The sequence below is a fragment of the Leishmania braziliensis genome, chromosome 15 (assembly GCF_000002845.2).
Source record: "Leishmania braziliensis MHOM/BR/75/M2904 complete genome, chromosome 15".
Classification (NCBI taxonomy): domain Eukaryota; phylum Euglenozoa; class Kinetoplastea; order Trypanosomatida; family Trypanosomatidae; genus Leishmania; species Leishmania braziliensis.
Genome location: NC_009307.2, coordinates 252,173 through 272,829, shown reverse-complemented (window position 1 = coordinate 272,829; position 20,657 = coordinate 252,173). Strand labels below are relative to the sequence as shown.

General features: G+C 59.1%; 4 protein-coding genes across 4 annotated transcripts in view; all 4 read right to left on the bottom strand.

Moving 5' to 3' along the window:
- Positions 1–1,977, bottom strand: part of LBRM_15_0680 (conserved hypothetical protein) — a gene marked incomplete at both ends in the record, with an annotated part of 3,072 nt that extends 1,095 nt beyond the window's left edge. Inside the window, one exon of the mRNA XM_001563466.1 lies at positions 1–1,977. This exon is cut by the window's left edge and continues 1,095 nt beyond it. Within this exon, the coding sequence (XP_001563516.1) occupies positions 1–1,977 (1,977 nt within the window).
- A 4,489-nt stretch (positions 1,978–6,466) lies between these two features.
- Positions 6,467–9,262, bottom strand: LBRM_15_0670 (hypothetical protein, unknown function; the record flags this gene model as incomplete). Its single annotated transcript, XM_001563465.2, has 1 exon — positions 6,467–9,262. The coding sequence occupies one exon, from the start codon at positions 9,260–9,262 to the stop codon at positions 6,467–6,469; it is 2,796 nt and encodes a 931-aa protein (XP_001563515.2).
- Positions 9,263–14,583: 5,321 nt separating this feature from the next.
- On the bottom strand, positions 14,584–15,939 carry LBRM_15_0660 (conserved hypothetical protein; the record flags this gene model as incomplete). Its single annotated transcript, XM_001563464.1, has 1 exon — positions 14,584–15,939. One exon carries the CDS (start codon positions 15,937–15,939, stop codon positions 14,584–14,586), a length of 1,356 nt encoding a protein of 451 aa, XP_001563514.1.
- Positions 15,940–18,092: 2,153 nt separating this feature from the next.
- LBRM_15_0650 (hypothetical protein, unknown function) lies at positions 18,093–19,631 on the bottom strand (the record flags this gene model as incomplete). Its single annotated transcript, XM_001563463.1, has 1 exon — positions 18,093–19,631. The coding sequence occupies one exon, from the start codon at positions 19,629–19,631 to the stop codon at positions 18,093–18,095; it is 1,539 nt and encodes a 512-aa protein (XP_001563513.1).
- Between the last annotated feature and the right edge of the window lie 1,026 nt (positions 19,632–20,657).

Genomic DNA, 20,657 nt, shown 5'->3' with positions numbered 1-20,657 from the left:
CAGAAGCGCCACGGAAGGGAAGCGGAAGGGCTCTGGTGGCGTCGAGGTAGCGCACGGCAGAGAAAAGACGATGGAGAAGTAGTCCCGGATGAGACGCCATCCCTCCTCGGTGCCGGTGAGAGGGACACAGACCATGACGAGAGCCAGCGCCAGCTCCAGACGCGCCTTCATCGCTTTCGACGATGGCGCTGTCGCCACCGCTGCTGTTGCGCTTGCTGTTGCAGAGGGCGTGGCAGATACACCGGCAGAGGACATGAGCAGCAGCTCGTGCATTGTCACCGGCATCTTCTCAATGAAGAGGGCCTTGATGTAGTGCACCCGACTCCGTGAGAAGAAGTTTACATAGCCGCTACGCCTGTTACTGCTGCCAAGGCACTGCTGCTCCAGCTGCTGTTGGCGCTTGAAGAAAACAAGAACGGTGGCGAACGACCGGGCAAGGGCTGAGGCCATGGCAAGCTTGTCCTCTTGCCGCAACAGCTCCAGTCTCAACTCCATCAGCTCCTTCCAGTGGTTCCCCCACTGCGGTGCGACATCGTCGAAGAACGAGTTCACAAGCTCAGGGTAGCGCCAGAGAGCGCCACCGTTGCCATCAGCAGCGTCACTCACGTCGGAGGCTCTGACAACACGTGATTCGACGTCGCTGCAGAGCAGAGGGTGTGTGTGCAGCAGCTCAGCGGTAAGGGAATCCTCAGCTGAGGCGCCGACGGCACGGCTGACACCCTCGCCGAGGAAGACGCTTAGTAGCACTGGAAGCACCGCCATGTGCTTCGTTCGCAAAACCAGCGAAGAGACACGTCGCACCAGTGTCAGCATCCACAGCTCTTCCTCCTCGAGAAGTGTGGCGGCACGTGCTTGTGCCGCCTCCAGTGCCGCTGCAGTGGCCGTACCAGCTGCTGAGGTCGCAGTTGCAGCCGGCGATGCAGACGCTCCCATGGTCAACTCGCTGCCAACCATCACCGGGGAGGTGTAGTAGTAGGAGGTCTGATGTTTACAGACGGCACGCGCGGCGGCGCGCACCAGAGACGGCGGCGCCACCTGTAGTAGGAGGGAGAGCAGCTCGACACCTGAGAGACGAACAGGCTTGAGGGCGTGGGTGAGAGCCACGTGCACCGCTTGCAGAATTGCCTGGACGCGGTCCACCGAGGTGGACTCCAAGACGCCTCCTGGCACCGCAGCACTGCTGCACCGGCCGCCATCTCCGTCCTGCCTGTTGAGGAGCAGCGCGTTGCAGCGCTGGAGATCCGCAGCCTCATGCGTAGGGTTCGGTCCCAGGGACGACGAGGGCGTGGGCGCGAGAGACCCATCTCGCTTACATGATATCCACTGGTAGTCCACCAGGATTTGGAGTGATTGCAGTGCCTCACGACGCACATCGTCGTCCGTGTCGGTGACGGCCTCCAGTGCGGCCGCAAACGACTTGAGCCTCTCGAGTGGACTCAGGCCACTGAGACGCGTGGGGGAGGCATCAGAGGGGGACGGCACTCTTTCAGCAGCCGCCGCGCACCGCATGTACTCCTCAAAGACGTTTGACTTTGCATCAGCCGCAGCCGCCGCGTAACCACCGTTTGACTTTGCAGCCGCTGCAGCCGCCGCGGCGCAATCCTTTTCTCTCTGAATGCGTAGCAGGCGCGTGAGCGTCGCGAAGGCCGAGGCTCGCTGCGCCGGCTTGTAGTGGCGCGTTGCGGAGAGCAGCTCCGAGAAGCTCTGCACGGCGATGATGGGGCGCTTGTGCTTCGACTCACTGTTCCTCATCCCCGCAGATGTCATCTCAGACGACGCAGGGTGCGCTGCTGGATCTTTTACGCACGGCGCCGCCATGGCAGCAGACATTGCGGTAGACGTGGCGAGGCGCAGGGTGCGGGCGTGAACCTCTGCCCGCGTGGCAGTGGCCGGCGCGAGCTTCTTGCGCCCGACCTTCTGCCTGCGAACCGCAAAGGCGCTGTCGCCCTTTGGCTTCTTCTCTCGGGTGCGCACCATGATGATGATGATGATGATGATGACGCGGACTGGGAGGGAGGGGGAGAGAGGGAAAGAGTGAGGTGTGAGCAGCTGCAGGTGGAAAGCGGCTGTATGTCTGGTGATGGTGAAACAAAGGAGAGGGCGGAGAGCACGGTGAGTAGATGAGGAGATCCACTTAGACGCTCAGCGCACTCACACACGGGGAGTCGAAAGAGTGCCACAGGTGAGGCAGATGAGGAGAGGTGTTGGGAAGGGGGGCGGCGGGCGGGTGGAGGGGATGAAGTTGAAGGAAGAATTTGACCATTCGAGTGAAGCAACAGCAAAATACCTCCGATTACAGAAGGAAAAAGACATCACTTCCCCACAAGCGGCTGGCAGACGCCTCGCAGCTGCTGTTGTTGCGCTGTCGTGTTCTGTCGCCAACCATCTGGGCTGTGGTGACCAGTGCGTGGGAAGAAGACAAGACGGGGCGGAGCGACGGGGAGGAGGAATGTAAAAGAGGAAAGCGTAATCGAAGTGTCCACTACAGGTGACTCTTTGCTTCACTCGGATATGGGTATGGACAGAGATAATGAGGGGGTGTAGGGAGATGTTGGTGGTGGGCCGGGCACCTGGCTGAAGAACCAGTAGATGGGAGACCACTTACATCAGCGCTGCGACCTTTACTGCTGTGCAACTGCACCACTCAACACCACTGAAGTAGGAAGAGTCGGTGTTGACTTTTTCTTGCTGTTAGAGGAACTGCTGCTGCTGCTGCGCATCGCCATGAACACAGCAGTGTTCATGGCGTTGTGTGCTGCCGCACTCCCCCCCCCCCCGTGGAATCGGCGCAATCGAGGGAGAGCGAGAGAAGCAAGTGGGGAAAATCAGCTAAACAGAGGCGCACACGTGCTCAGGTAGTGAGCACACATCCGTCCTCAACTCTATCACGCAAGTCCGTCTCCTCGCAGCTGCGCCGTTGAGTGAGCGCGCGTTTACGCAGAAAAACAAAAACCGCGTATGCGTATAGGTCGTGACGTGCGCTTCACTACAGAGTCACTGGACGGGCCAGCGCGTGTGATGCCCCACGAGAGAGAGAGAGTGGGGATGGGAAGAGCAAGCGAAGGTCACATGCGATTGGGAGAGGATGTCTTTGAGCGTAGTCTAGCGAGAGCAGCATCGGGACACCGGGCCTTCCCACTATCATTATGTCGGTGCTGGTCCCTGTTTCCACCAATTGGGGTTCAGGAGTGTGGACAAGACAGACGAGGAGGAGGAGAGAGGACTAGAAAGGGTTCTCTTCTGCCTCATTTGAAGTTTGCCACTCTCGCCCGCCTCTGGAGGCTAGAGGAGAGGGGTCGGAAAGACGGAGGGGGGGCAGGGTGCACACACGGATCTACATCGGAGGCGAGCGGAATCGAAAAGACTCGGCCTCCTCACCAGACACATCTCGACGGCAACCAGCCCCTCGCCTTCCAGGCGCCCTGTGGCGTCACTGTTTGACCCTCTTCTGGCATCTCCCCATTCCGCCACACGATCACCGCCATCCCCGACAGACGTCCTCCACCGCTTCTCATTGTGTTCTTTGCATTTTTGTTTTGGCGGCGTTGAGTACTCTCCGAAGATCATCGGTCGCTGCCTACTCCCCCATACACCTCGCACATGTAAGGTGCAAGTAAAGGAAGAAAGAACGTCGGTGCGATCGAGAAAGACAGCGAGATTGCCGCAGACCGCTCATGTGGTGGCTTGCACGCCCGTTGCTCACAGGTAAACACGCAGACAAACAAGACACGCACACAAGGGTGTCGCACGACTGGGTAGAGAGAGAAGGAGGGTGAATGGGATGAGCAGAGTGTGATGCACATTGCTGGCGCTCCTGATAGACGCACGCGCTTCTTCGGCACTCACGCACATTTGGGCGGACAAATACCGCGGCGGCATCGCGACGCTCGCGGCTCTGTCATCCTCTCGACATGCAGTGGGGCTCGCGGGTGCGTCTCGGCCCCCCTCTCGAACCCCCTTGCAGCGCTAGCCGCCGTTCGGAGCTCCGGTGAGGTCGACAAGTCGAATCCATCCGCCTGGTTCGTGTGCAGGGGGGGGGGGGGGGCGGGGCTGAGGAGGGCCCCTTGTACCGACACAAGGGCTTTTGATATGGCGGACCACTTTGGCCACGCCGCCGCGCGGACACCTGGGGGTCTGTCCGGGAAGACGTACCACCCTCTCGGACAGGCCCGCCTCCCTCCCCCCGTCGACGGCCAGGGAGGGGTCTACCGGCTGCTTGCCTTCTTCGCCGGCCTCCGTCGTTCCCCAGCTTTCCTCGAGCAGGTGGAAACTCAGCTGGCCAGGCTCCCGTGTCGCAGACAGGCGGGTATTCCACTCGCACGACGCTTGCGCTGCACTTCGCCGCGCCAAAGCCCCGTTGTGGTAGGCCGGGTGCTCGGCGGCGGGGGCAGCCGCTGTCACCGCGGCGAGTGCCATCGCACACTCCTTGGCACCGTCCGAGAGAATGGCGCACGCCGTAGGCGCCCCTGCCGGCTGGGGTGCGCGAGCCGGGCTTCGCGCGAGACAACGCATTCTTCCCGGTGCCGCTCTTGCGTCCGGTCCTTTCCCAGCTCGTCAAGGAGTAACGCCCTCGTCCGCTCCGCCTGTCGCGTTATGGCCCCTCAGGGGCGCACCCCGTTGTCCGTCTCGACCTGGACAAAGTCGTGCACGCCCTCGTGCGCCGTCGCTTCCGGCAGCCCTTTCCCGCCGTTGCCTCGCCGACGGCCTCCGCGGCGCCTGCCAAATCCGCGTGCACCCTCTCGTGCAACGTTCTCTCGTCGATCGCACTCCTTTCGCCTTGAGCTGCTGTTGGGTTTGGGTGCACTACATCACGGGCGCCTCCGTCCCGACGTGGCCGTTTCCCGGCATGGCTGAGCTGAGCACTGGTGAGAAGAGGTGGATTTAAAAAGAGATGATGTGCATGCGCTTCTGCGAACCTCACTCGGAGTCGGTGGTGCTCGGAGGGCGGCGAGGCTTCACCGCTTCGCCAGGCATTGAGTGGCATTGCGCGAAGGCGCACATAGGGGGAGGGTGAGGGGAGAGCGCTCCAGTCCAATCCGTTGGGGCTCGTTGGGGCCTGCACGCAGTCCTACCTCGCCTTCGGCCCAGCACCGTCGTCCACCTTCATGTGAGCGTGATCGTTGGTGATCCACTTTGTCTGATCCTCGTCCGAGTTTCGCTGACGAGTTTCGCGACGCGCTCTGAGCCTCGCACGGTTGTGTTTTGCATTACCAAGACACATCTACGAGCTGCCACAACATCAGACACACACACACACACACACACACAGGCGCTAGCTGACAACGTGGTGAAATGAGGAAATCCAACAAAGACAGTCACATGCTGACAGCGATTTCCGTGTCACGACGGACGGAGAGGAGGACAGCGCGGGTAAATGTGGGCTGTATGCCTGCGTACTCTTTAACGGAGAGAGGGGTGGGGGTGGGAGGCACACAGACAGCGAGGGAGGGAGAGAGAGAGAGAGCATACAAAGACGCTCTAGTCGCAGTGGCACATGTATTGAGCGTGAGAGGGACGTGTGGCAGGACACAAAGAAAAGGGGGAGGGAAAAAACGAGAAGAATGAGGTGAAAGGAAACACTAAAGCGCATTACTTACCAACGCACACCTAAGAGCTGAATTTACACACGTACTCTTCGGTTCTCATGCGTGCATATGTGTGTGTGTGTGTGCGGATGGAAGCGGAGTGACTGTGTGGAGATCAGAAATTCGGGTGCGAGCTCTGGATCAGAGGGCATGTCTACGCAAACACATCACCCACTGACGAGCATGCAGAGAAGAGAAAGCAACATAAGAAGCGTGGTTGACACGTTAAACAAGCGCGCTACAGATAACGCACGAAGCAACAGAAAAGAGGATGTAAGTGAAGGATCGACATGAGAGCGGGTGCACGTACGTACACACACACACAAGCGCAGAGGCTGAGACCGAAGTCTTTGATGCACACTCTCACTGCGTGCTTGTGCTTCTGTATGTATATTACGTCGGTGTGCCTGTCTGTCGAGGGAGTGTATAGGATGAAGGAAAAGGGAAATGAGCCTTCGCGTGCTTCTCCTCACTTCTGGTGGAGACGAGAAGGCCACGTAGAGCAGAAAACATCACTGACTACTACCTGTATAGCAGCGGAAAGGAGGATAGGTGGTGATGGTGGTGGGGGGAGGGGGGAAGGGAGATACGGAGCGCGTATGCGCGCTGCAAAGAAGTTGTACTGGCAGTGGTGGGTGTAGAATATAGACATACAAGAGGCAGAGAAAGAAGAACAACCGACACACGCACACACACACACACACACAAATCGATGCACATCGCAAGTGAAGAGAAGGCCAATGCAGCGCTCGTACTGCGGTGCGCACACGATAGGAGGGCCACGGGGGTGGAGTGAGGGAAGGAGAGAGGGCCAGGGGTTTTCCACTCACGCAGGCGCACACAGTGCACCTCTCTTCCGCTGCGTCGTCCTCCGCTGCGAATTATTGTGCCGCAGAAGCCTTGCTGCTGATCGGTGCCGCCACGCCACCGGTAGTGGCAAGCTTCTTGTTGTGCTTGTACATGCTGAAGGGGTCCGTCTGCAGATACTTCTGCTCCTGAGGTGTGTTGTCATGGCTGCAGCGGTTGGTGCTGTGCCCACCACCTCCTGCGCTGGACTTTGTTGCCTCAACACCGGCCAAGGAGGACACCCCATTTTTGCTGTTGCCACCGCTGCTGTTGCGTTGGCTTCCAGCCTCTGCACGGCGACGGCAAAGACCGCCAGGGCGCTCACCGGTGAAGCGGCTGCCAGCTGCCGCCTGGTGAGCTGGTCCCCCTGTCGTCGCGCTGCCGCTGCTGCTCAGCTGCCGATGGTCAGCTGCCGCTGTTGGGGTACGTCCCAGCCATTCCTCGCTATCCACCTCCATGATGGGGTCCACGCACAGGCCTGGGGGCTCACGTGTGTCGCCGGGGCCGCGCGGGAAGGCGTTCGTCATGACATTCCTGTCCACGACGAGATCACCAAAGCAGTTCCAAAGAGGGCCCTGCCCAAACGTGCTGCCACAGCCACCGATGGCCCTCGCCCCCGCAGTCACGGCTCCGCGTGGCGGGATTGCTGGCCTGGCTGTAGCTATGTCCACGATAGAGTTTGAAATTGTGGCGGCGTTGGGGCCGAGTGAGCCGGGCCAACTCGCAGAATGGGTGTGCTTGTGTTGCTGTTGCTGCAACCGCTGCTGTTGTTCGCCGTCTGCCGCAGCATACAGGCGTCTCTGCAGCTCTTGCAGCAGCTGCTCCCGCTCTTGCCGGAGTTGCACCAGCTGCGCATCACAGTGATGGATGCACTCTTCGATTCGCTCCTGCGACAGCCCCTGTAGTCCCGCTGCCGTCGGAAGAGAAGGAAGATAGACATGCGAGCTACTGGGCAGGCCGCTACCAGAGAGGCCCACTGCTATGGGACTGTAACCCCAGGTGGCGGCGTTGGTAGCGCCGCTGACGGGACCCACTTGCGGTGGTGCAGAAGGGACGAAGGAGAAAACCGTCCGTTGGTGCTGCGCCTGCTGTTGGTTCTGTGGGGTCCAGCTCAAGGTGTTGGGTAGCCATGCAAAGCCGCTGGTGGAGGCACCTGGAGGTGCCTGGCTTGCTCCTGCCAGGGTGCCCATAGAGACTTTGAAGTCACCGCTAGAGCCAGCATCTCCTGCAGGGACTCCTGTCGTACCAAAAAATGAAGCCATGGCGGCGCTGATGTTGACGGTACTGCTGCTACCAGCCACATTGCTGTCGCGCCACGCATTTACGCCAGGCCATGGATGAACCGTCGACTCTGCGAAGAAGCCCGTGCCACTGGCACCACCACCGCCACTGGTGCCTCGCAGCCACTCGAACGTCATGGGCTTCGTCGCTGTGTTGCCACCACTGCCCACGGTGTTGGCGCTGGTCACTGGCGGCCTAAATGCGGGTGCTGGATGGAAGCAGTGCGCCCTCGAGTCATCGCCAGAGAGGAGCCAGGGTTTAGTGCTGTCCGAAGCCGACGAGTGTATGACCCCAGATTGGTTACTGTTGTTAGCGGCATTCGCCAGTGATGATGACAGCCCGTGTTGTTGTTGCTGCGGCGGCGCAGTTATGTTTTTCGCTGCCGCTGCAGCCCGCTGTTGCTGGCACTGAGCAAAAAGCTGGTCGGCCTCTTCCTTGGTTAGCTGTCGGTGGGCTGGTCGACTGTCTTTGCTGATGCCGCTTTCGGTGCTGAGGTTGTTGGTGCTGTGAGCACTTTTCAGTGGGTCCCCTGGCCTTTTCTCACTTCTGGCATCGTCGCCAGGGGCCGGGCAGGCCACAGCGGACTGGACCTGTGATACAGAGTGGCTTGCCACCCACGACGCACGACGCCGCTCGTTGATCTCCTCCACCGTCAGCAGGCGATGAGAGATGACCGTGGAACTGCTCGCCGTAGGGCCGCGCGACTGACTCGTCTGGCTGACACTTGCCTCGCCGTCATCGCGTGGCGGCTGTTGCTCCTCCCCGTCGTGCAAGTGCCGCAGAATGCATGTATTGTCACCGCCATCGCCGCATGACACCGGCGAGTCCTTGATGGAAGAGGTGGTGGCAATCAGAAAGCCCTTTGAATAGAGTGTGGTGGCGTGTCCAGCCGCTTTCACCACCCCGCCGGGGTGTCCTTCCATCTCGTCCTCGTCCTCGTCCTCGTCGTCAGGGCGCATTGGCGGAAGTCCCTCCAGCTCAGGGTCGTTGTGTGTGTTGAGGCTGCGCGAGACGGTGTCCATGAGCTCGCTGCTGGGTCGTTCAAACGACGGCGGAAGCGCCTTGGTTTGGCGGTGCTGCTGCGGATGCTGTCCATGAGAATTCTGGTGCTGACTTCCGTGGGCCTCGTTCGGGGTGCTGAAGGATCGGTGCAAGCCCAGATTGCCGGCGTCTTCAGACGAGGAGCAGGTCATGCTGGTATTCCACATGGCGAAGCGATGCTGCGAGGGCATGCCCTTAGGGGAGGTGCGCTGGTGTGGTGTGTGGCTCTGCTGCGCCTGAGTGGGAGTCGGTTGATGGACGGTCCCTGTTACCGGCGAGTGCGGAGTGGCAATGCGCAGGCCCCCATATAACGACCCACTGCGCGATGGAGCGACAGCTGCCGAGGCGGACTTGCTTCCCAGATCTGCGGCGCAGGAACTGTTGATGGATGACACCATGGTTGTGTCTGTGCGGATCTGCGGGTACTGCTGCGACGAAGACGTCGACTGCGAGTAGGGGGAATAGAAGGAAGCGTTCGGGTGGGGTTGGGGGTGGACACCGGGCTCCATGACGGCCTCGTGCGGTGGCAGTGGCGACTCCGCAACGGCAGACTCTGTGGCGGTGTCCCGCCTATGAACACAGGAGAAGGGTAGCAGTCACACGGCGGAGCTTGAATAGGATTCTTAACGCGAGAAGGTGGCTGTTCTGGCAGAGTTACAACAGGAGGCTCAGATTTAGCGGAAGGAAGCGGCGTCTGCCGCTGTGGCTCGTGCTGCAGGTGCTGCTGAGGCAACTGGGAAGAGAAAAGGTGGGGTCTGTACTGCGTTAGGTAATCACTCGAGCTGTTGAGCTTGCCAGGAACGATTAGGCCTGAGGCGGAGAGCGAGTAGGGAAGTGTCTGTTGCCCAGCTTGGTGTTTCTGCTAGCTTCGATTGCTGTTACCGCTGCTGTTGGCCGCTGTAGTCGTGAACAAGGTGAACGGGCTTCTACGCGAGATGCGGTCCGGCGCGTCGCACCTAGTCGGTGGCCCCTGCGATGACACGCGCTGTGACGGCAGCAACGAGAGTTGTGACGCAGAGGCTGCCGCGAACGACAGCGAGAAGACGGTGGAGGGTGACGACAACGGCGTGGGTGGGGGGCGGCGAAGCAGAAAAAGGGGGGGGGTCGAGGTTGACGGATGGCGAGAGGTGTGCGCCCAGCAGAAAGCACCAGAGCGGAGAGCTGAAAGGACAGGCACCCACCCACCCACACACACACACACACAGAGGAATACCGAGAGAGGGGCCCAAGTCGAGTGCAAAGGTTAACCGTATTGTGTATGGATGAGAGTGTGTGTATCTCTCTCTCTCTGTGTAGCGAGAGAGAGAGAGGGAGAGGGAGGGAGCGAGATGGGCACGCAGAGAGCCTGCCAGACAGCTCTCAGTCGGTCAGGGAACGAGCTGAGGTGAGGGAGAGTCCCACAACGATACAAGACAGAGGACAAGGGATGCACCCATACAGAAGACTTACAAGGAAAGAGAGGAAAGGGGGCGGCGGTGGTGGGAGACAAGGAAGGCGTGTCGTTTGTGTGCTTCGGTGTGGGCGCTAAGAGCTATTTTCTGTGCGTGGGCGGGTATCTACGATAGTCAAGCAGAGCAAGCAGCCAACAGAGAGGGAAAGAAGAGACGGGTCACCTACGAAACGCACTTAAATGACAGGATAGGGCAGGCCAGCGAGTGCGATGGTGGGGAGAGAGGGGAGGGAAGGGGGAGGGGGCAGCATAGAGAGAGGCCGAGATCGATAGGAACAAACTGGCTCGAACCGCACACAGACACCCATAGGCATACACACATGTATACACAGAGAGAGAGACGTGTGCCGCGGAAGGGGGTGCGCAGGGCGTATCGCAGAGGAGTGGGGGGGGGGCGAAAAGGGAAAGGCACGAGGCGAAGAACGAAAGGGGTTGGCTTGTGTGGGAGGGGCGGTGGGGTGTGGGGGGAAGAGAGAGGGCTGGCGTAGGATCGCTATGGAAACAAAGTCAGCTCAGTGTTCTCTTTCGTAGCGCACGGCTCTGTTTCGCCTGTTTTACTCACTCACTCTCCCTCTCTCCGTACGTACGTACGCGCGTGTGTGTGTGTGTGTGTGAGGGGTTAATATCTGTGCGCAGAGAGAGAGAGAGACGAGAGACGAGAGGAGCAGCACCAGATGAGTGTGGTAGAGAAGACGAGGCGCCGTTCCCGCAATACGCGCCACCCGCGCAGATGAGGAGAAGCGCGGGCAGCAGCGAGATGTCTAAAAAAATTGCGAGATGAAAAATGAAGGCAGAGGGAAAAAAGTGAACAACGACGATGATGGCTGTGCTGGTGGCGATCCTTTTGGCGCTGAGAGGTAAACCGCGCTTGCGTTTGCTCTGCGTGTCAGCGTGTAGGTGAAGTATAGAAAAATTGTCTCTCTCGAACACCGTCAGCGGCCAGCACGAGAGGAAGACAAAGAAGAACAAAGCGGATGAGGGGGGGGGGAGGTAGAGAGAGAGAGGTGGGGGGTGAACCACTACACAACTATCAAGCGAACAACAACAAAGACAAGAGAGAGGTGCGAGCGGATGCTGCGTGCGTTGGCGCTTGTTGTCAGCGGCCTCGCTCGTTTCGTGAAGCGTGTGTGTCTTGGTGGTTATAATACAAAAGGCACACCGACCGCAGCAAGAGAAACGCGGACACGTACACCCGCACACATGCACACACCACCAAGACGGGTAGTGAGGGAAAGGGGAGAATAGTAGCGTAGGATGGAGAGGGGGAGGTGACGAAATATTTAGAGGCGTTACTCCGTACACACGTACGTGTGCGCTTGTGGTGATTAATGGCCGTGACTTTGTGTGTGTGTATGCGTGTACCTCCTGGCGTGATCTCTCTCCCCACAGATGCAACCGTTGGAGAGGAGAGGAGGGGGGAGGGGATAAAGTGCGCCTCCACACGCTCTACCCGGACGCGGCTACACACGAACGTGGGTTGACAAAGAGGCAGCCAACAACAACAACCCACAGCCACGAGATGAGAGAGAGAGAGAGAGCTGAAATAAGGAGGAAAAAACGCAACACCAACAACAGCAGCCAAAGGACTCACGACCACAACTCCCAGAGGGCGACAGAGGGAGAGATGCGACAAGCGTCCCCTTAAGAGGAAAACAAAGGAGACACCACCGCAGGGGCAGGGGGGGGGAGGGGGAGGACGGCACCAGAGAGAGAGACCAACACAATAACACACTCAGGTATAGGAGGGAGAGGGATGTACACTACGGGCATATGCGTTGGGTTGAGGGTGGTAGTTGGCAGTGGTGATCACTCGTTGCATGTGCATGCAAAAAAAAAAGAGCACATGTGTTTGAATGACGAAGCGAAGAGCGAGAAGAGGGTGGGTGGGTGGATGGGAGGGAGTGAGTGAGGGGGGAGGGAGGCCAAGGGTTAAGTGGTGAGAGATGCGTAAGTGGAGTATGCATTGTAGACTGCATGCGATGGTGGGGTTGCCGATAGTGTCTTCGTACCGTGCAGACGCAGAATTACTCCTCTACGCACACAACACACACGCGCGCACCGAGTAGTCCGTAGCATTCACCTACGACGTGCTGAGGTGGTGTGTGAATGTCTATCGAGTGCGCTTGAGTTGCTCTAGCGCACGACCAAGTCATGCTCGCATGGTGTGCTGTTGTTTTCTTCTCCTGAGAGATGGCTGCGCCTGCATCGTTCGACGAGTTGTTTTCTGTAGTTTGAGTGCCTAGTGGCTGTCCTTCCTCATGTTCCTCAGAGAGAGAGAGGGAGGGAGAGGGGAAAAGCGAAGGCCCGACACACACCCACACACACACACACGAAGCAGGCAGGAAGGAGGGGGGGGGGAGAAAACAAAGGAGAAACCGCAAGAGTAAAGTTCAGCAGCGTTGTGTTCGCGCCAATTTCAAAAGTTGCGGGGTGTATCGAACAGACGGGTAGGCTTTACTCAGAGAAAGAGAAGCCCGTAATGACCAATAAAAGAAGCAGCAACGACAAGGACAGCAGCAGTAGCGGCCGAGAGGTAGAGAGGGTGTGATGATGGTTGATCGATATCGGAGTCGAGGTGCTTGTTCGTGCCTGTGCACACGTGAGCTACAGACGGAAAAAATAAAAAACAAAACACTCGCGTGTGCACACACACACACACAGACGGACACAGAGCGAATGCAGCACGCATACGACGGCACTGTGTCGGGAGTTCAACAAGGGGGGGGGGGGAAGCGCAAGTCGAACAGGCAAGCGAGCTCTCCGCCAGAGAAAAGTAGGAGGTGCGAAGTAAGTGCATGACACACCCACGCACGCAGCGCTACCGCTGCCGCTGCGAGAAGAGAGGGAGAGAGAGTGTGTGTGTGCGTAGGGGAGGCGTAGGTCGGGAGGAGGAGAGATGAGCACAAACGTGCTGAGGCGACCGCAGAAATGTATGCGCAGCACCACAAGCCACGAAAAAGAGCCAAGAGCGCTCTTCCGAGTGTGTAAGAGAGAGAGAAGCCGAGGGGTGGCAGGTGAGTGGAACCCTTGTCTACCCCACGGATCGTTACGTGCGCAGCGAGATGGTGGTAGCAGCTGAGGTGGGGAAGGGGGGGAGGGAGAAGGATAAGAAAAAACGAGAGAAGAACGCCGATAGCCTATCACTGCGTAGACGGTGAAGGAGCGAAACCGCAAAGAAGAAGCGCATGCGTGTGCGTGGAGGGAGGGGGTGGGGAACACGGCAGAGTAAGGTAAGGTAGCGTAAGTGATGAGTTGAGAAGAGGGACATTGTAGCTCACTTTCACGCTGCGTGTCGTGGTACAACTGCATCCCTCTCCGTCGCCCTTTTCAGTTCGCTGTCCTTCGACGGTGTAGTTCTTTTCGTTTGCTCAGCTTTCAGCTGAGCGTGCTTCGGCGTGCTGGTGGTTTCGGTGGCTGGCGAGCACACTACACGGCGTGTGTCTGTGAAAAGAGCCGGTAAATTCGAGAGAGTGTGTGAGAGAAACACACATGATTTCAGGACGGACGCACGGCTGGCGTGAGGGGAGAGGGATGTAGACCGAGAAAGAGAGGCAGAGGGCGAAGTACGAAGGTTTGTGCTGGAGACGAGAAGGCACATTTTGGAGAGGAGGGGAGGGGAGCACGTTTGCACGTGTGAGAGCCGATAGCGCTAGCGAAGCTCTACTGCTGCTGTCTCTGCTGACGAGAGCTGTAACAGAGTAGGTGGAGGGGGAGGGGAGGGGAGGGAAGATGCGAAGAGAGACGTGTGCGAGCGGGAGACGAGAGAGAGGATGATGGAGGCGCAGCAGCAAACATGCACGTTCAGCTTTACTAGACGTCTGCTTTGCATTGCGCAAAGCCCCCACCAACATAGCTTCACATCTCTTTCCCGTGTTGGCACCACTGCCGTTCGTGCTGCTGCAGGACCGAAGACAAAGTGCCCTGGAGGGAGGGAGAGCGGCTCATACACTCTGAGAGGCGCAGCATATGTGTAGAAGCGCTCTCGTTTCGGTATTCCTGTGGCTGCCGCGGCGCCTATGGCACGCTGGCCGCGCGCACGCACCTCACTGAGGAGAGCACCTCTGCCCAGTAGCGGTTGTCCACGTGTTTCCCACTCACGGGCACAGTACGAATGTCCTCTCCTTCTCTTTCTGGTGTGGCACAGAAATGCTCTCGCCGTTGCGCGCTGATCTGCCGCTTTTGCTAAGGCGAGCACTTCGGCGGAGGCGATTGTGCATTTCATCTTACAGAGCGAACATACACTGCATCGATACACACACTCACTCACTCAGATGATGCGGACTCGAGCAGCCCTGCGCTAAACCGGATCCGATTAGCCAGGAGCTACACACGGCGCACCGTCAGAGAAGCACTCATGCACACATTGTATGGTACTTACCATTAGGCCTTCATGCTACGAAGCGCCATCAGCGTCGCCTCCGCCGCAGCACTCTCGGCGTCGCGCCTGTTGTTCCACCACCGTGGGGCCTTGAAGCGGGCAGCACCACCCTTCTTGTTGAGCAAAGGAAGCTCTACGGTGGCGAGGTAGTAGCGCGGCCCTCGGCGGTCGCCGTGCTTGTTATTCTTCGTGTTGTGTGCGCCGACCAGGCCGAGCTGCTCCAGAGCGTCAGCCGGCAACTCCACCTCGATCCTCTCCTCTACGCTGAATATGCAGCTCTTCGCGACTGGCGTGTACGGCCAACGACGCTGGCACTCATTCTCCAGTTCCTCACGCACGAACCTCATCTGCTGGATGCGCTTCTTCTCCTCCATTGCCTCCTTGCTGGGGGCGGTGATGACGTTGCCGCTCGTGCCCTGATGCAGGCGTGCGTTGCCACCGCCGCGGCCGACGACGGCGCCACCACCACCGCTGCTGCTGCTGGCGCCCTTGTCGTTACTCGCCGCGCTCTCCGCTGCTGCGGCTGCTTGGGTGGATGGGAGAAGGCAGAACGGCGATGCGGTGTTGTTTTTCCGGAGATCTCGCTTCGCAAACCCTGTGAGGCTTCCGTCGTTGAGGTTTATCACCTTGCTCTCTTCGAGTAGCTCCTTGACAGCCACCCACGCGAATCGTAGCTGGTCGAGCTGCAGGTACGTAAAGTGCTGCAGCTTCTCGCGCTCCTCGTAGTAGAGAAGAAAATGGTTATGGCCGGGCAGAAGGGAGAAGTACGCCGTGCTGTTGGTGACGGTCGTCTTCGTCATGGCCCCTGCAGCGCCAGGAGTCGACGACGTGTGGGAGGGTTGGTGGATGGCGCGATGGTCACCCTCCACCTTGGAGCGGGTGATGACTTTGGGTCCCTTCGGCGTTGGCAGGGTAAAGGACTCGATGAAGTAGCACAGGTCCGTGTGCTGCGGAATGACTTTTCGGCCCTCAACGAAAAATTTCTCAAAGACTGGGAGTAGCCTCAGGGCTGAGCGGACGTCATCATGCGGGATGGTGTCGAAGTGGACAGAGAAGTCCGCAGCAGCGCTCCTGTTGCCATTGTTTATGACTGCGGCGGAGCTGCTCTTATCCTCCTCACTCTTTCTGGTGTGCTGCTCAGCCGTCTTCGGGAGCCACTCGGCGAGCTCATAGATTGGCAGCAGCCAATGCAGCGCACTGAAGATCGATATTTGCCGAAGGCTGGGCGAGGACGTTGCCGCGGCGGTCCGAGGCTGCGACTGGGAGTCTTCCTCCGCTAGCCTTGAGAACGTGATGGGGTACGTCAACGGCTCCTCTGGCGGAGGTGGGACGGGCGCAGCAGTCGCAGCCTGCGACATGAACACTATGGAAGAGCGAAAGAGAAACCTACAGGTTTCTGCGCGCACCCCACGCAGGATGACCTATTAGGGGGGGGGGAGGAGGAGAGAGGAGACAGAGAGGTGCCAGCGCGTCCGTGTATACCGGTGCTTTCGGTAGTGGATAAGAGTGGAGAAGGGAAGAAGAGGCCGAGAGGGGGGGGGGTGAGATGGGGGTGCCCATACGCGGCCTTCTGCTGTTGTTGGCGCATTCTCAGAGCCCACCGTGCATAGCGAACAAACAAAAGAGGCAAAGCCAACAGCACACGTGGAGGCAACACCCGCAATGCCAGCGAGGTAGAGGGGGGGGGGAGAGGAGATTCGAGTGAGGATAAGGAGATCGTTGAGGGCCCAGGGGAAGCCGCACGAGTGTGTGTCTATGTGTGTCTTGGGGGTTGGCAGGCAGTTCGCTCCCCCACCTCCCTCTTCCCCAATGACGCACTAGACGCACCGCCCCGAGACGGTTACCGCATACACATGCAGTTCATGTGTTCTGCGCAGAGGCGCAGCAAAGAGGTCGAGCGAGCAGACGCGTAGCTCCTGTAGGTGCGCCTTCGTGTAATGCCACAGACCCACGCTTCCCACCGCCCACCGCAGACGCGCGTCGCCTCGCTTCAGCCGAGGAGCTGCTTGTGCTTCATCGAGTCGCCAAGCAGCACCTCCACGCTGTGGGTGCCTGTGTGCTGGTGCAGGGGTGGGGCGCACAAAAAAAAAACGAGCGCACGAACCAACAGCACAGCTGCGCGCGTGAAGTTGTGTGGGCGCGTTGGGAAGGGGCAGTGGCACGGTGTAGGTGCGCATGTGCGTGCTTCTGCTTCCTTGTCTCACCCTCTCTCTCTCTCTCTCTTGCGTATGGTCACCGTTGCTGCGATGTTGTTTAATGTTGCTGTTCATTTACTGCGCTCCGGTCGTCCACCCCCCCCGTTCCCGCGAGTGCCCCCTTCTTCGATTCCTCAAGCGCATTTCTCGCGTACGAACGCCGTTGCAAAGACGCAGGCGTACTGAAGGGTGTCTTTAGAGGCACACCCCTCCCCCCGAGGCGCTTGTTCGCGCTGGGTGAACAGGAAGAGAATGGCAAAGGGGAGAGCAGAGAGAGAGAGAGGAGGAAGAAGAAGAGAGGCTCAAAAGGCGCGCACCCACCCCACACACACCCACAGAGAGAGAGATGCACAGCAGCGCCGTTGAAAACGCATGTGCACCTACACGTAGAGAACTTACTTCAGTCCTGCAGGAACTTATATTGCTTCAAGTCCCTCCCATCTACCACCCCTCCGTCGTCTCTGCCGCTACAGTGAATCGAGCCATGAGCTCTTCTCGTTGTGGCAGTGTGGGGGAGGGAGGGAGGCCGAGAAGCACTAGCGATCGTTACACCAAATAAGCGAATGGGGCGAGGGAGGGAGGGAGGGAGGTAGGGGAGGGCATGCCCCCCCACACCCACCCACAGCAGCTCAAACAGGCGGACACCGACTGAGGGGGATGGCCGCTTCTCCCTCCTTACCTGTTATCCCACGCGTGTACAGAGGGGGGAGGGATAAACCTGGCCAGACACACACATATACAACACACCAGGGGAGGTCAAACTCCTCACTCTGCCACAGACCCCATCGCCCGGTGCAAAGCAGCCGTGGACACACGCGTTATGGCAATGCATCGCCTCTGCCTCAAAGTCCTGCCCACCCCCGCCCCGCAGGTCGCCTCACAGCTGCGCCCCCTGTGCCGGCCACCACCTGGTGCATACCCCTCGGGGTGGCCCACGTTCCCCCACCAGTGGGGCAGCGGGGGTCGGTTGAGGTGCGTACGGGGCCCTGGGATACCACGCCCACTGAGGCGCGTTCCCCCCTTCCTGTTATCAGGGGATGAATGAGGGAGGGAGGGGGGGGGAGGAGCGGAGACCAACAAGCGGGACGAAGGAAAGAGTGGGGGAGGCAAGGGGAGACAGGCAGAGACAGCGAGAGAACGCAGACCGATCCTCCGCTACCCAGCATCATCATCCCCAACTCTCCGCAGAACACGGTATCGTACGCACGCCGAGAGAGAGAGAAACAAGAGGCACCCCCATCAGCGAGTCTCATTTTGCACCCCTTTTCTATTAGTGCGATGGAGACCCCGCCATGGTCGTTTCTCTGTGGGCTTTGCTACCGCTTGCGGGGCAGGATGCCTTCTATCATCGTGCAGAACGCCTTCCACTCTTCCTGAGTGACCGCCTTTCCTTCCTTGGCGTTGGCAAATATGAACTCATCCTGCAGAAGCTCCGGAGTGATGCGGGCACGTACGTGTTCGCAGGCGGCTGGGTAGTGCGGGTTTTCTGCAAGCCTCTTGGGCGGGCAACTGCCGTAGAAGAGAGGTGAGTCGACGACAGGTAGGCGGCCACCGTACTGCGAGGGAATGAAGTCCTCATGGATGTACTCAGATAGCGCGTCGCGCAGCGCAAATTTCGTCTTTTCCGACTCCGTCCCAGTCACCGGCGCTCCGTCGCCTTCGCTCTCGTCGCTCTTGCTCGTTGCGCTGCTCGGTGACGCGTGGTTCAAGTCGCCACTGAGCTCGCTTAGTGCGGCCTTGTTCGTGTGGGAGAGCAGAACGATTTTCTTCTGTGTCTGCGGGTCCAGCCACGGTCGGACGAGCTTGAAGAGCATGTTGAACACAAATCCGCCGTTGATGATGATCATGCGGTTCATATTCTCCGGGTAGAAGCTCTGCCCCATCAGAGAGAGGAGGCGGAAGAGTTTGAAGACCTTCTTGAATTTATTGGAAGCGATGTGCGACACCTTCACACTACCGACATCAACAAGGCAGGTGGCGCCCCCGCCGTTGTCCCTAAACGTGTCTGTGGACGTCGGCGTCTCTCCGGCCTGCACGCGCAGGACCTCCCGGATAATATGTTGCTGGTTGTGATTCAGCAGGCGCGAGATACGGCGACCCTTCTCGAGTTCTCGCAGGTACAGTCGTGGGAGTAGGTTGCTGTAAGGTGGAGTGACAGAGTGGAAGTCGGGGCTGCGACAGTCATAGTGGCCCTCGACGTAGGGCCACCGTCTTTCGAGCATCGCCAGCTCTTTCGGGTTCGGCCGCTGGTAGAAGATAACATGACCACGCTTGTCCACCCCACAGTAGCACGCCGCCCAGCCGGCCTTCAGCAGCGGACGCGTGATCTTGACCTTCGCCGCGGAGGTGGTGTCTTTCATCTCCGCCATCACCTGCCCCACCAGTTCCTCGCCATCGAGACCGTTAAAGGTCGCTACCACCTCGTGGTCCCACAAGATCGTATCGAGGTTGTACTTCTCGCGGAAGCCGATGTAGTGCAGGATATCACTTGTAGCCAGGCTGACGTCCATGCGCCGGGCAATAAGAAAGCGGTAGATAAGATCGCAGTCTGACACCTTGTGGATGTCGGGGATCGGCAGGATCTGCTTGAGCTGACGTGGGTCGCGAATGGTCAAGCTCTCCGGGTACACTGGCGCCGCACTGCTGCCTTTCGACTTCCTCTGCTCATCTGTAGGGTCCGGCTTGAAGGGAAGCGAGCCTTTGGTGTTGATATCCTCCTGATAGCGAAGAAGCTGCACGAACACATGGCGGTTGGCCGCCTTGTGCTCTTCCTTGATCTGCTCGAGCCCACAGCAGTGAGTCTGGTTCGCCAGATCCGTCTCGTACAGCTCCCGACACGCGTCAAGTGAGGACATGATGACGGCAAATGCCTGTGGTAAGAGAGAGAGGGTGGTGGGGTGGGGTGAAGGTGATGGGGAAAGAGAGGCAACCAGATGGCTTGAGCACGCAGAGCCTTACACGCCAACAGCAAATCAGGGAAAACCAGCGAAGGAATAAAGCACCAAAAACAACGAGCGAGACGCTGCAAGCTGGATCGAGGCCGAGCGAGAGAGGGAGGAAGAGAGCGAGCAGGCCCCGTGAGTGCGCGTAGGGAGGAATGTATGCGTGTGAAGCACAGAGAGGGAGAGAAGGGGGAGAGCACGCACGCTAAAAAAGAGAAGAATGAGGATGTTCCAAATAGAGCGGCACAGAGACCGCGAAAGGGAGGGAGAGGGAGAGGGAGAGGGAGGGAGGGAGAGGGACACCACATACCCCGGACGGAGACCCGAAGCCAATGAACAACAAGGGGGGGAGGGGGGATGAAAAGTGAAAAATAAAAGGGCCGAGCCGCTGCTATTTGGTTGTTGGGTTGTGCCGTTACTGAGGATGGCAGTGACGGGAGTAGTGGAGTGGAATGGCAGCAGTAGGGAGGCGTGGTGCGTGTGTGTCTGTGGAGGTGCTCCTTTGCCAATTTCTCAGCATCCCTTGTCTCATGTCGTTGCGGGCAGACGTGTCGTGCAGAGTTGGGGGACTTCAAGCGGAGAGGGTGGGGTGGGGGGCAGGTGGAGGAACTGAATGGGTGGGGAGAAGAGAGAAGAGGAGAGTGGAGGGGTGGAGAAGGAAATGAAGCAGGTCAAGCTGATGACAGAGGAGGAGGACGACGACGCGCTACCCCACTGTCCAGGAGGTTGAAAGTATGTGGAGTGGAAAGAGCAAGGCAAGCAGGCGAGGGAGAAGGGGAGAGAGACCAGCCACTGCTCAAACACACATAACACACATCAACGTGCGATGCGGCTCCCCATGTATGCCTCGATACCACAAGGACAGTGCACACACGCGCGTGCACGTGTGTAGAGGGGCGTATGCGCTGTCGTGCGTCTCTCTGTGCGACTGCCTGTCTG